General features: G+C 33.8%; 1 protein-coding gene across 1 annotated transcript in view; it reads right to left on the bottom strand.

Annotated features, from left to right (window-relative positions):
- Positions 1-15,465, bottom strand: part of UBR1 (ubiquitin protein ligase E3 component n-recognin 1) — a 63,447-nt gene that overhangs the window by 36,122 nt on the left and 11,860 nt on the right. Inside the window, exons 3-15 of the mRNA XM_035539635.2 lie at positions 14,571-14,649; positions 12,311-12,421; positions 10,186-10,316; positions 9,548-9,686; positions 7,759-7,821; positions 7,326-7,449; positions 5,363-5,470; positions 4,811-4,899; positions 3,929-4,027; positions 3,124-3,281; positions 2,370-2,469; positions 1,941-2,069; positions 950-1,133 (exon numbers count right to left, since the gene is read on the bottom strand). Coding sequence (XP_035395528.1) covers positions 950-1,133; positions 1,941-2,069; positions 2,370-2,469; positions 3,124-3,281; positions 3,929-4,027; positions 4,811-4,899; positions 5,363-5,470; positions 7,326-7,449; positions 7,759-7,821; positions 9,548-9,686; positions 10,186-10,316; positions 12,311-12,421; positions 14,571-14,649 — 1,514 coding nt within the window. The remainder of the gene's footprint in view (positions 1-949; positions 1,134-1,940; positions 2,070-2,369; positions 2,470-3,123; positions 3,282-3,928; positions 4,028-4,810; positions 4,900-5,362; positions 5,471-7,325; positions 7,450-7,758; positions 7,822-9,547; positions 9,687-10,185; positions 10,317-12,310; positions 12,422-14,570; positions 14,650-15,465) is intronic.

The following is a 15,465-nucleotide window of genomic DNA, read 5'->3' as shown; positions in this document are numbered from 1 at the left end:
AAAAAATATAAAATATATCAAATTCATTCAAGTTTGTCTTCCAACCAATTCCAAAAGTTAGCTAAACTGCGTGCAACTCAGAAAAATAAAAGAAAAAGTTAAAGTTTATTTAGGAAAGATTTGTTACTTCCATTATTATAATTTTATTTTTTTAAGATAGAAGATCTATTACATTATCACAACAGTTCTTACCAGTCTTAGAATTCATCCTTTTTATGAATAAATTTATTCATTTAATGAATTCATTAAAGTCATTTACACGGAAAAGATAAATAGTATTAACAAGCTTTTAATTTCACATTTAAATTGCGTAATGTCAGTAACAACAGAATTTCTAGACTACAAGGCTTAACAGATTACCATCTTTGCTATATTCTTGGTAGCAAACGATGTGAAGAAGAATCTGCAGCTTAACAACAGTGTATGATTTTGTTTGTATTGTAGAGAAAGTGGTGATCACCCACTGCTGTGGTCCTTTGTATTCTGACTGGAAATCTGTCCTGGAATGCTGCAAACGTATGTCTTTTAGAAGGGGCATTCTAACAGGCTTAAAATATATACGGCTAGAAAATAAATTTGAGATACAGAAGTGATGACTGTTCATTTAGGCATTTTAAGTAGGATTAGAAACAGAAATTCAAATAGTTTAGAGAAAACTAAAGATGTAATGTTATATTATTAAAATATAAAATGATTCCTTCTTGTCTGCTTTCTTCTCTCTCTCCTGTGTAAAAAATATCCTCCAACCTACACAGCAAGTGCTTTTTTGCGAAAAAATTTTCCCTTATGGGGTATCTGGGGAACAAGGTCACCTGATTGTGAAAGTGTCAGAAAGTCAGATAGCAACTGATCTGTGAAGCATTTAATCTAAATGCTTTCTAGAAAAAAGAAATGAGGCGGATGAGAAACCTAATTCAAATAGCTATCAAAACAAAGAAACACCACCTACCTGCAAGAGTCCTAGACAGCGGTAAATGTATGCTGACAGGATCTAAGGACACTCTGTAAGGTCTGCTCTCCAGAGTATGGCCACACAAGTGAAACGCTGTCTTTTCCCGTAAGCGGCTGCTGTTTGTGCTGCACCTCATCACAGACTTATGACATTCTTTGTAGGCCCTCAGCAACAGCTCTTCCTAGAATTTAAAACAAATGCATTGAGTTATATTCAAAAATGATGAAATATGCACTAAAATTGCTCACCTGTTTTTTTCTGAAGGAGCAAACAGTTACTACAAATCCACACCATAATTACTACTGTTTCCTAATACTGAGAAGTACTGGACTGGAGCAATGGAGCATCAGCTGAAGCTAACTAAGAATATGCTTCTGTTCAAAGAGCTACTCTGTCAAACACTGATATCTATGCACTTATTTGAGCTCAACAATTTTAACAGTTTGCCTAGTTTGTACTCCAAATTGCATCATAAGTTCCTGATTGTAGTTGTCGTTCCTCCTTTCTCTCCATACTAAAAATAATAGCAACTCACCCCAAAACAGCTTAAAAAAGATTTTTACAGTCTCCTTTCCCACAGCACAGGGATTAACTCCAGTACTGAGTAAGACAATTTACAGGGTAATCACGCAATTACTGCAAAGCTTCTGCCTTCCACTTTAGCAATTAAAAATGAACACCATGTGCTTTCAAATTTTTCAAACTGACAGTTCACTATGAACCTAATACAGAAAGTACTGAATGGTGAGAAGTACTTCCTCTTTGTGATTTGTCTGATACTCTACAGTTTTGTCAACCAAATTATATCCTGGGATCCCCTTTCTCAGTGTCATAACACAGATTAATGCTTTCAGCCTCTTTTTTTTTTTTTTGTGGAAGCCTGTATTGTACAACACTGAGCTTCTTTAAAAAGCTACTAATTAAAAACTCCTCGGTAATATTCACAAAAGGCATGTGGGTAAGAACCCCAGATAACCAATTTGCTTACATCACAGGCACACCATTCTTGGAACATCAAGAGAATGTTCTTTAGCTGCATCTGTATAGCAATGGCTGCTTCCCAGTCAGGGTCCACCTCTATATGCTGACCAATCTGTCTTTTTATCTCCTCCATTCCCTGAAATAGAGATACCACAAAATACTCAAGCTAGATCACTGATCACAGGCTTAAAACAACAGAAAATCTCATAAGCAAATGGTAAAATACAGATTGTTCAGATGTACCTAAAATTAATGAACATTACTTTTATAAAGTAAACATTACTTTTTCACCCACCCAAGACAGGATTGAAGAATTTATTATCTTAATCATATGTTTATATCCACAATATTGCTACGGACAAAAAGATGAGCAAACAAAAGCATTGTGGTATCTTTATAAGAGCAAATTAGAAAGATATTATGTAAATTTTTGTACCTGCATGCAAGTTAAAATCCTTAGGAAAGAAACAAATCCTTCTAAAAATCGCTCTCTCAGACGGTCTGTCCATACTGTAGGTTTGCTGATTAAGACATACCTGTCCCCAAAGAAAACATTATCTTCTTTTGCTCAGATTTCTCTTCTGCTTATTTTTGAATTCAAAGTATTAATTGTATTAATATATTCAACACCATCAAATTACATCACTCTCCCCACCTCGAATTCTTCCTTTAGTTTTCACCAAATACTAGAGGTGCTTGGTGCAACTCCATTATTTCAAATTAACAGACTCTGAAGTCCAAGATATTTTGGGTGTTTTGCTTTTACGTTATTCAGTTCATTGAGCAAGAGTAACTTGGGACCTTTAAGGCTGGAAAACACCATGCAGATGAAGATTATACAGCTTTCCCAGAATGATAGTGAATAGAAGCCCAATTTCCCATACTGTCTCACAGTAGATGTATTTTGTTAACAAGATTGTTAATTGAAATAATATCAGTGAGAATCATTAAAAAACTCTATACAGAATATAGTTTTAGTATTTAAAAACTTTCAGCTTTCCACTTAAAAATAAAACCTTAGAATTCCATTGTATTTTTTAGGGGGGAGGAATTGGGGGGTTGACTGTTTTGCTCTTTTTTTTTTTTTTTTTTTTTTTTTAACAGTTTTATCATCAGATTCCTGAACTGGAACACCTCATCCTACTTCCAGTTTTTTAAGAATTGTTCAAGCTTCTTGACTTTATGCGTACCTTAGGTCATATATTACTGCATATACCCGGTTCAGTTTGTCCAGGCTGTAACCTTGGAAGTTGAACTTGTCATTTTTGTCTAGATACTCTGGAAGGACTTCTAGGAGTGTCTCTGTAATAGTGGTAATTACGCTTTGCTCTTCAATAAGATGGCGGGCCTAGAAGAATTAAAATGAAAACATTTTTCTTCCCTATTTCTGTTGGAGAGAACAGTCAGGTTTTTTTTCTTTTGAATCCAGTATTTGTCAGCTAAAAATTTTGTAAAAGCTACAAAAGCTCTCATAGTATTTATTATGTATGAAAATGATTTGTATCAACTTGGCACGTTTTATTTACTTTGACAGCAACAATCTAATGGACATACCATTCTTTCTAGAGAGATCACATAGAAAAGGACTGAAAGAAACATATAACCTTTAAAAATACAGGTATGCTACTTTTATCCCCAGAGGGCTTAACATATTTCACTCACACAAAAAGGCATTTAATCATTTTTTGACACCAAAAAAGTTTTTAACGCTACTTAAGAAGGTTAACACGAACAGTAAATTCGACATACAAAGTTAATACAGAGAATGTTGCTGCCTAGAACTTCCACTTATTTGCATTCCCTCTATCTTCTGTAATAGATTCTCACATAAACTCAGGCTCATGCTTTCATATTGACCTTAAAAGTCAAAATCATTCATTTTCAACTCAGCAATGTATAAAGACTCTGTCAAGTACAGTACCACACAGTGCATGTGGCACTGCTAGCAATTCTTACATTTACTTTACATTCCTAGAGTAGACAGGCTGCACATACCAGAGTAGGTACAGTGAACATCTGAACTGAGAGTGCTGTCACAGAGAGAACTCTGTCATGATCATCACTGATGTATTCTTTCTGCAATGCTTTGTAATACTAGGAAAAGAGAATATTGGGGAAATTAAATAAATAAAACAAGGTTAAATTTAAGTGTTTCACTTTTTATTTGCAAGAATTATATTTCAAGTATCCTTCTTCCTTTCTAACAGAAGCAGCTCAAACAAAAATGCCACAACGTTCTCAATGCAACAGCGTATTTAACATGTGCCCTTAGCACTGAAGATAAACACAAAATTAACTGCTCTGCCAGACTTCAAAGTTGTTTTTTTAATCCCCTACAACTAATTTTCTCCAAGAAATTAAGTATCTGAAAAAAGAATCAATGAAGACATTAAATTATTATAAACCAAGTCTTCCTCCTTTTCTAGTGAACTGCACTGACAGTTACTCAACAGCTGTCTACAAAAGTGTAAAATGAATAATTAAGTCCTTATTTGTTCTGTTTCAGTCCCGGGAAAACCATGAAGTGTCAGTCATCTTCATTTTAATTAAAACCTCATAACAGTAAAAAAAAATCCTGGTCTTACATTCTGTCTCTCTTAACTATTGCATCTATTTCATAAAAAGACTGACCGGTTGCACTCTAACTGCTATTTCAAACTATACAGATAACACTAACAATACTGCATTCATAATATGCATCTTGCATGATCATAAGGAACAAACTAATGACACAGGACTTAATATACTCTTTAAACACTGAACTAGTAGTTGAAGCTCTTGTTCATAACTTATTTTTATTGAAGTAATTATTAGGTTTTGGGGAAACTTTACAAATCTAATAAAAACTCATAGCATAAGAAGCAAATAACAATTTACCTTTACAAATTCCACAGCAAAGTGTTTTTTGTATTCCATTTCCATGAAAAAACTACTGAAGATAAGTTCATGAAGAACCTTCCTTGCCCCTGTTAAGAACCAATACACCTTACTTCACTTTATTGAAAAAAAAATAGTAGTTTTTTGTGGAAAACACAGATTAAGGAAACGGTAATTAAAAATCATTAAAAGCCTTGAAATAGTTATGAAGTATATGGGCAAAGTCATTCATATCATATCTCTTACTTTTAACACTTAAAAGGTATCTATTTAAAACACATCAGGCATCAAGTCACTCACATTTAAGCTACATTTTGTGAAAAGATTGTTCAAAATACATATAGCAGGAAAAAATTAGAACGCAAGTAAGTACTCAAAATATCAATTATCTCAGCCTTAAAAATAAAGGCTGTATCAGAAAGCATGAAATATGAAAACTATAAAGAAATGTAGGGCCACATGCATAACACTTATTTTTACACACTGGTTAAATACCTAAAAAGATGAATTTGAATTTGCCTCTTCAGCTTATAGGAACATGGATACACCAACCTTTATGAAGTTTTGCATCCCAAAGCATCAACTTGCTTATGGAGCACGGCTTTCCAGATCCAGTTTCTTCTTTGAGACATATTTGACAAAAGATCTGTCGAAAGTCACCTATAGGGATAAAACGAGTCATTTGTACAAGAATGCTTTGACAATTAAATGACACCAACCAATGAGAAGAGAACTATGGAATTCTGTTCTTAAGAAGGGAAAAAAGGAAAAAAGGCACTTAATTATAAATTAGTTCTTAACTGGCCCTCTCAGTGGACATATTCCTACATACACTATCTTTACTAATTTTCTCCTATTATTTTTGCTCACTTTATTAAATTGATCCAGTGAAGAAGAGTATTTTAAAATGAACAGCATTTAGACAACTTTGCAGAGCAGATTCTCACTATGCCAGCACAGAAATGCACAGGCTAGGCCAAGGTCCCTGCAATGCAATCTTTTCTAGGATTTCAGGACATTATTTTGCACTTTTTTCACCTATCAGTCAATACAGTATTTAATGAAGCAATTTTTTGGATCAACACATCAGAGTCCCCACAGGTTACTAAAGTTTGGAAATGAGCTCTTACATTAAAAATTTCAGAAGGATCAGAAACAAGTTTCTGACAGCATGGAAACAAATAGTAAAGAATGTTTTTCAGTTGCTGTTCTACCACATGAAACAAAACCAGGAACGACACAGGAACCATGAGACTACCAAAAAGTTCCAGCTGAGTACAGAATATCAGGTTCTCCAACCGTTTACATATACAATCCAGAAGAGCAAGGACAGGAAGAGCGTTACACTTCAGTGTTTGTGCTTGAAGACTCACATAAAACATATTAAAGCACCAGTTAACCTACAACAATTTCCTGGGCCAAAATGCTGCATACAACATGGGAGACTTTTTTGATTTTAGCTCATTTCATCAGCAAAAAAACTAAAATTCTCAGGATTTGCTGGGGCACCGACATTGACTTGTCTACACTCATACTGATGAGTCAACACCCAGCTGTCAGTTGGTATTTTAAATGCAGTAACTTCATAAAACTAAGAAAAGTTATCTAGGAAGAAAAATGTAGATAAGAAACAAGCTTTCAGAGTACTTCACTAGACACCTTGAAATAAACAATTACACAGTCAGGAATTTGTACTGATCAAAAGAACAGGTTGGGGAACTCCAACCAGCAACAAAACAATCAGTGAAATAAACGTATAGTTGGAAATAACTAAAATTTGTAATATATATATATTGTGAGAGGAAAAAAAATACAATTCTGATATCTGTATTTTAAGGGAAAGATTGAAAAGGAAGAAAGCATTCAGAAAAAGATAAAAAAATCTACTTTATTATCTAACCTTACAATAGAGGCTAAAACAGACCCACAGATTTAACGTATCAAGGCAGTGAGTAGAGCTTAATCTATGCGTGCTTGTAAGGTGAAAAGTTTTGTAATGGCTTTAGTTTGGCTTAACACAGATATGACAAAACACAATATTAATCAAAATTAGACAGATTCAGCCAAGAAATTAAGCGTAATCTTCTTTAAAACCAGACATGTTATCAAGCACCAGAGCAATCTATGAGTTTAAAATAATATTTCCACTACTGCACCAATTTTTAAACTAAGCCTTTTTTTATTTTCTTGTTGTTTCTTTAACTGATAGTGTCTAATTAACAGCTATCAGACCTGAATTAATTCCTGCGTCAAGTAGAAGACGTATGCTTTCACTGACAGAGATGTTCTGCAGCTTTACACCAGTACCTGGGACTGCAGCTTTCAAGCAAAAGAAGTCACCAAAATAGGGCATGTGATGCTGAAACTGGGGATGAAAAAAATTCTAGAGGAAATGAGAAGGCTCATATTTTTATAAGGGGGTATCACATATAACAGTGCTGAAGAGAAATTTTTGAAAAAATTACTCACTAAAATTCTGACGTGGCATCGTTCTAACAAAGTTAGTTATACTTACTTGAATAGCTCATGAGTTTATTCAGCCAAGAGCCAAGGCGCAAGGCAAACTTCTGGTGAGCCATAACATCAGCATGCAGAACCTCCACATGAAGTGGTCGCTGAGAAACATTTTCAGAATGCCTCTAGGAATCAGGTAAGAATTAGCAGATGTAAAAGATAACATGAATTTCCATTTTTGTCTCCAACATCCATTACCTCCCCCAAGCACATGTTAACAGCAAACCCTAGCAAAAAATAAATTATCATGTTTCTTTTCTGAAGACATGTATCCATACCAAACGTGATAGGATAAGTTCAATTTTAAGAAATTCGCAGACAGGCTATAAAAGCATGAAAATAACAACTTTAAGACTGTACAACAGACAAGTCTTTGATAGTAATAATGATGAGGTTGATTTTTTTTTAAATGAGTAAGTATTTTAGGAAGTTACCTTGATTTCTTCTTTTGCTTCCTGACAAGAGGCATAACGTCCTGCTTTAACAGCTCTCCGACCCTGTTTAAAGAAAATATTGAATACAAGAACAATTTAAAACAGAACCAAAACATCACAAGCCTGATCCCGGGTATGTTTTATTGTTTGTGGAAACTGGGGCCAACATCACTTACAGTGCTTTTAGACATCTAGAAGCAAATCAAAATTAACACAGTGGTTTTTTTCTAAAGATAATTATTTGAATTAGCAATGGAACATCCTAATGTGAACTTTTGATATAATCAATACTATTTGATAATGAAAATGCATATACAGAGTAAAACAGACAAGATGGATTTCCACAGAATACTGTAACTAAAAGCCAGATTAACTTTCTTCCTAACACAAAATACACTCAATCCTGAATTGCTTTTCTACAATCTTTCCTACTATTTCTTATTCCTGTTAAAGAATAGGAGGATAAATTAAAAGTATGGTTTTATAGTTCTTTCAATAAAGCCAAGAACAGCATCAGCTTAGTCCTCACATTCCACTCAATGGCTATCAGAGGTATGGACTTCCAAAACAAGTTTTCTACAAAGTGGAATTACACATGTGAGGAAGTAGCTGTATGTTGTGGATCTGTTAAAAACTAAACAATATGACCCAGTCCCAAGCTGTATTGGGTACTTCGTAAGATGTCTGATCAACACTGGATCTAAACTCTAGGCTTCAATCAAAACAAACCCTTATAATTCAAAGAACATCAAATGTAACCTTTAAAGTTTCTCTATAAATCATATATGGTTACATACCTGGTACATATTTTACAAACCTTGTAACTACAAGACAAACCTTGTAATTACGTAGGACTGACAAAGCAACTACAAATAGAATGCAACTGATTTCCATTACCTAAACAAAGAAAGACGTGAAAAGAAAACACTGTTTATAGACTAAAAAAGAACTCTAATATTAGTAAGATCTTCTATAGGTAAATATACATCAAATACATATTCAGCTATAGAAAAATAAAGTTTGTGGGTGCAAATACCTAAGTTTTATTTTTTTGTGAGGTTAAAAAAAAATACAGCTGCAGTTAAGCCACACACTGAACATGCTTCTCCCCCACATCGCAGGAGGAAAAATACTAAAGAACCACAGAAAGGTTTGGGTTGGAAGAGACCTTAAATATCATCGAATTCCAACCCCCCTGCCATGTGCATGGACACCTTCCACTAGAGGTGTGAATAAACCTTAATATTTACATTAAGTGGGACACTGTTTTGAAAAACAAAATAATAAAATTGACAGGTTCGCCCACATTCCTTCATGGATTCTTCTTAGTTTTATTTGCTTAATTTGGAGCTTTAAGATTCTCACATGAAGTCTGAGCCAGGAAAAACACTAAGCCCCGCAAAATTCTCATTAGTATCAACAGTTCTCATTAAATATAACTGAATACGCATATTACTGCCTTTAATGTTTTAACAGTATTTGTCTAAAGAACATCTCTTATCTGAAAAGAAAAAGAATAGGAGTAAAGAAAATATGGCAAACACAAAAGGAACAACTTCAGGCAAATCAGCTCTTTCCCTTCTCAAGAAGAAAAAATTAATATAGTTTTAAAACTTTCTTGAAGAATGGCATACTTCTACAAGTGCTGATTAACAATTATTCTGCAACATGACTTTGTCTCTCCGTGATCACCCGTGTCCCAGAAAGGAAGATTCTATGATCAAAAGATTATAGTGGCCCTTCCTAACAATTAAAAAGTGACCTTTTGACACATCCAGTATGTACTAACCTCTTTATCTATGGCAGTAGTATGCAACTGGGCTTCACCGAGTTCACAGCCAAGTGCTCTTTGAAGGCTATAGATGACGTGATCATAAGAATGATGTTCATCATTGAAAAGGACACAGTAGTAGCTGTCTACCTTCTCTCTACTGGGAAAAAGCCAATATTTCATCATACAACTGAAAATAAAAATGTAAATAACATCCTATCCAATATAAGCAACATCTTACTTAAAAGCTTGAGAGAAATCTATAACAAAAATCAAGCTTTTTCTTCATGTTAAAGACACATCCCAAAACTCCCTTACCGTCTGTACCAGAATAATCTGCATAAACCACGTACCAAGTACAAAAGAGAGATACATTACCTGAATATTCTATTATTGTTCCCTCTGCCATTTTATGATCCCATTTGTCATTTTAACCTGACACAGAACAGTCTTTTTTCCATTTGAAGCACAATCACACACACTATTTTTTCCATAAACTATCATTTTTCTCAGTATAATTGTAGGTCAAAAATCCTCTGTTTACAGAGCTTTAGGCACTAATAAGTTTGCATGAATGTAGTAATGCCAACAGGCCCAAAAAAAAAAAAAATCAAAGTTTTTAACACCTCAGAGAGAAAGCTTGGAATGCTCCCTACCTAATTGTGAGCTCCGGAGGCAGTTCCTTCTCTTCTTCCCATATAAGCATATCTACAATGTATTTTATCACGGAGGGAAACACCCTCCTAGAGTGTTCCATAACTTCTTCATTTAACTGACATTCAGAGTTCTGTAAAACAGGAGATAACATTAATATGCAAAAGAAATTTTAAAAATTAAAGAAGGGCTGGTAGGATACCTTATTACTAGAAAAATTTCAGGAAATAATACTTTTCATGATTTTGAGGCAAATTCATCGCACCTAAATTCTTTCTAAAATGATTTCATCCCAAGGGTTCTCCTTGGTATTCCAAGAGTTTCATCATTCATTTCATTCATTTTTAATCTAGGCTGTGAAAGGCCTCACCAAATGTTTTAGTAAACTTCAATTTCTTAAAAAGCTGATAAAAAGCTTTCTGTACACCTGATGATATTATAAAGTTTGCAGTCCAAATCTAAGTGTTTTTTTTTCCTGTTTTGCTTACTTCTACAGGTTTTCTCCCAAATATTTGATACTCCTTGAACAGAATCATCTGAGGAAACATAACTGTTTCTTTCAGAAATACCTAAGAATGACACTTTTGAAAAACTCCTGAATCAACCATGCAGTGACATCTACCCATTTATGACTGCTAAAAAAAAAATCAGGTAAAATTCTGTTGTGACCATACGATGCAATGTACTAGAAGAGAAGTGTAAATGCATTAACATAAAAAACTGCTTACAAAGCTCTGAAAAACAGACCTGCTAAGCATTAGAATAAAAATTTGTGGTCAAATATATAATCTAAAAGGTCTGCCAGTGAAATCATGATATACAAATATCACTGTGTACATAATTTTGAATACGTTCGTGATAGATCTTTGTAATTAAGACTGCAAATACCTTGGCTAAATACTTTTCACTTAGGTGAACATTTAATTGATGAAATGAGATCTCCAATGAAATCTCTATTAATAAATGTCACAATAGAATGAAATTAAGATACATCTAATGTAAATTGAAAGGGTGAAAGAATTTGCTCAAATTATGCCCCCAAAATGCATAATAATCCATGTTTCAAGTATGCTTCAAGAAACAAGTTTGTTGAAGAATAAACAACTTATGTTTCAGATAGCAAGGTTTAAAATAACTCACGGCCAATTTGTTATTTAAACCAAACGTGCCTAGAAAGGTAGGGTTTTTTTCATCTCATCTTTGACGAATTTTTAAAATACCTCAGTTTTCAAGAATATATTCAGGCAAAAAGTGGTTTTGTTTGTTTGTTTTGGTTGGTTTATTTGTTTCTTAATTATTATTATTATTTCTGGCTTAGCAAAGACAATTTGTAATAAATAGGGAACAGATGACTCTTAAAAGGATTGTTTTTCTGAGGCCATATTGCATACATGCCAACAAGCTGTGCAAAACTGAGAACACTTTGCATCCTTACAAAAATCCTAATTAAACCTGTATTCAACTAATGCACACCTCATACCATAACTAATTTTTTCTCCTAATCATGTCAGAACAGAATGCAAAACTCAGGAAAAAAAATACCTGAAGCAACATATTTGCTGACATTCTTTTTGAAAATGGCTTTCAAGATGGGGCATTTCTTTTTAACATACTGCTTTCTGAGGTACAATAAGCATGAGAAATCCTAGCTTGAGGTCAGTTTTAAACCAAGAGACTTATTTTCCAGTGCTAGTGATAGAAAGCTCACCAGAAGTAAATGAGAAAAAAAATTGTTCAGTAACACAGTAATGTGGGGAAAAAAGTATCATCAAAATCGAGTACTGTAACTAAACTATCCAATAGAAATCTATTTGTAAATAATAGCTGAATAGTACAGATAACAAAGAAAAGTGAGACACTGACATTTTTATTCAGAATCAGAGACAGAAATGGACGAGACAGGCTGTTGGAGCTGCTCTGTTTTTTTTACTTTTTATTTGGAGACAATATATGTTTTACCCCAATAAATACCTTTACCAAGGAAATCCTCATTCAACTCAATTGGACCTGCCACTTGAATCATACAATATGTACTTTTACAGAAAGAAACAAAGATTATTCCTGTATAAATCCTAGAATTCCTAGTATTTACAATATTTATTCTTTCACTTTAAGCAAAATTCTTACTTCTTTTGGAGAACCTGATGCTCCAGGCTCATGTTTAGTACACACTGGTCCAGCCTTCCATGCCTCCGTATCCCCACAGTCACAAAATCCACCTCCAGTGGAACTATGCATCTGTAAAAGGCATGAATTTCAGTCATGAACTGTGTACATGAACAGTGAGACACAAACAAAAATGTGCAACATTTAAGTCAAACACAAGTATAAATACCTACCTACAAAATACAAGGGTGCCTGTGTAAACTGCAGACTTACCACAACTAATTTATTTTTTTTTTTAGCTAGGAAAGTTGTCAAAGAAGCAAGGAAAAAAATAGAAACTTTTTGAGCAGGAAATAAATGGGAAAATACAGTTACTGTTGCATCTTCAACAAATCTAACAAGAGGTAGATGAAAAAATATGACTAATGAATAAGCATTTCATCAATGGCAAAATAGTATTTCTGGGCTTCCTAGCAAAATTATAGGGGTGATGCTCAACACCATCTTTACAAATTACTCAGAAAAGTTAAAAAATAATTTTACAAGATGTGTGTGTTAAACAGGTACTACAGCTTAGTAGTACCTCTAGTCCTAACCAAAGGAAATAAGACCTAATCAGCATCTAAATACATTCTTGCAAGTTTAACCTTGCATTAATTACACTTGCAGAAATACTGACTCTTCATTTTGGCAGAAAGTTCAGATGAAACTCAGGCAAAAATAATTATCCATAGCTTACTCTAAAACCCCAATTCTAAAATAATTATAAAAACACTAAGTGACCCAATAAAAAACATTCAAAAATTCATTATTTACTTGATGTGTTTTAAAATAACCTGATCTAATTAGACAAGCTTCAAGCAGGAGGTTGACTAGGTGACCTCATTAGGTCCCTTCCAACCTAAATTATTCTATAAACATTTGAAGAATACAATCTGCATCCTTTAAATCATGTCTTTAAAATGAAAATGCAGCACAACTGCTACTATTTCCAGGATGCTGTTTTGCCTGAAGAAAACAGCCTTAAGTTACTGAAAAATATGGAAAATACAACAGGATACCAAACTGGCATCTCAACTCAGCTGTGATTCCAAATTGCTCTGTAATCATTATTGGCTGTTTTCCCAGGTTACCATCTTATTCCTCCGTAAACCGTGAGTGTGCACACAGGTATATGGAAGTTTCGCATATGCAAGGCAGCTTTGTACATCTTTGAATAAATATTTACAACACATTTTCAGATCAGTAGACTTATGCAGAGAAGTAAAATATTTCATTTCTTCCCCAATAATTTTGGGATTGCTGGGACGTTCTTCCAAACTCTCAGTGAAACATACGTGTTTAGAGGGGATTTATGACCAATTAATAGTACAAGTAGGGCAAATCTCTGAAAGGGACAATGCCAATTAATAAAATGAAAAAACGCAATAAAATCTAGCCCAGTTTTCAGTAGTGAAGGATAATTGAATACATGTTTCTGTACATTTTCCTCACTCCTTGCAGCAGAGTTAGATAAGCTTTAAAAATAACACTGCTGTTCTCTGTTTTGGCTTCCAACACTATTAAAATTAGAGGTATCAGTGTGGAGGGCAAGCAAACAATGGGCCTACAAAGCAAACAGTAGACAACAGCTTAGGCAGCGACTTAGTGAAGTATTATTTAAAAGATCTTTCTGTAGTTAAAGCATGGGACTCTCTCAAAGATAACACAGATTTGTCTCAAAGAGAATCAAGAGGATATCAGAAAGAGATGATCAAGTTCCACAACAAACTCCTTAAAAATCTGATGCTTAACATTCCTTTTAACTTTTATAGTCCATGCTCTAAGCCTGAAGTAGTTTATGGATATCAAAATGGAGAAACAGTGGAAACGTGGAGACTGCATCAGTGATAGAAGCAATGAAATAACGGTCTCTGTACATACACATCCATTCTAAATTTCCAAACAGAATGTACTCTTGTATATATAGTACTGAAAAGGACTTGCAATAGGACTGTCATTTTCAGTCACAGCTTTTTGCTCTGGCATATACTATGTGATATTGCCAAAGAGAACAACAACATATGCATTCATAAACACTTCCTACCCTTCGATTTTCTTAACTTATAAACTTACTGTTCTTTAAAGAGGCTTTATGTAGTTAGAAACGTGAGAAAGATTGAACTGATCAGTAAATTAGATTTTTTCTTGAATGAAAATTATTAGTTTATATGCAGTTTCCTATATCTTCAAGTAAAATCTTCTCTAAATCTACGAGTAAAATTTCTTAAGATATTCCTACCTTGTACCGGTGGTTCTTGTGAATGCTGTTCTGAAAGCAGTCCATACAGAGTACACAAGTTGGATCAACTGCACAGTCTCTGCAACAAAAATGGTAATTGGAAAACTTTCTAAAACAAACACGCAACTCTTGCGCACAAAAGAAAATGTTATTCTGAAAACTGAGATTAACAACAGATTCAAATTAGAAAAACATTGACTATTCCACATCACAGAAGTATGAAATCCATTTTTTTTAGGCTTGAACCAAATACCTGCCATTTCAAATTCCATTAGAAACATGCTTTATTTCCACTTTCTAAAACTTGTTGTTAACATTTATATCTTCACCAGGAATGAACAGCTATTAAAAAAAAACAAGACTGACTCTTAAGTTCCCTTTACTATGGTTTCCAGCAATTGTAGCTAGTTTGCTATGCTACATTTATGCCAGGTTACCTCTGAAACTTTTTATAAACAGTTAAAAGTTAGTATCTAAAGTAGAACTCCTTTACAAATTGAACTGAAGAATATATACTCTAAGATTTAATTTTAACAGTTTCAGTCAAGCACTCATATCTGAAAAAAGCAATTACAATTCACGTGTGCAATTCTGTGCTCCATATGCATGTAAGCTTTATATTGCTTTTTTTCACCCTCAAACATGGTCATGCTTTCTTTAAATTTCGTGTCATTCTAAGCAAAATATGAATATGTGTTTGATAACACATCAATCTTCGTTTTATGCCATTCTTCACTATTTAGTTCAAGCCTTCCTTACAACTAAAATAGTATAATTCTGATTACAGAATGAATTTCCTCTCAAACCTTCAGATGATTATCTTCACTATAACAGTTTAAGGGCTCACTACCATTCATTACCATAAACCTACTGCAATGTGAGTTAAAAGACAGAA

This window comes from Cygnus atratus, chromosome 5 (genome assembly GCF_013377495.2).
Source record: "Cygnus atratus isolate AKBS03 ecotype Queensland, Australia chromosome 5, CAtr_DNAZoo_HiC_assembly, whole genome shotgun sequence".
Lineage (NCBI taxonomy): Eukaryota > Metazoa > Chordata > Aves > Anseriformes > Anatidae > Cygnus > Cygnus atratus.
Note: the sequence above shows the minus strand (reverse complement) of the source record. Positions and strands in the feature narration are given on the sequence as shown.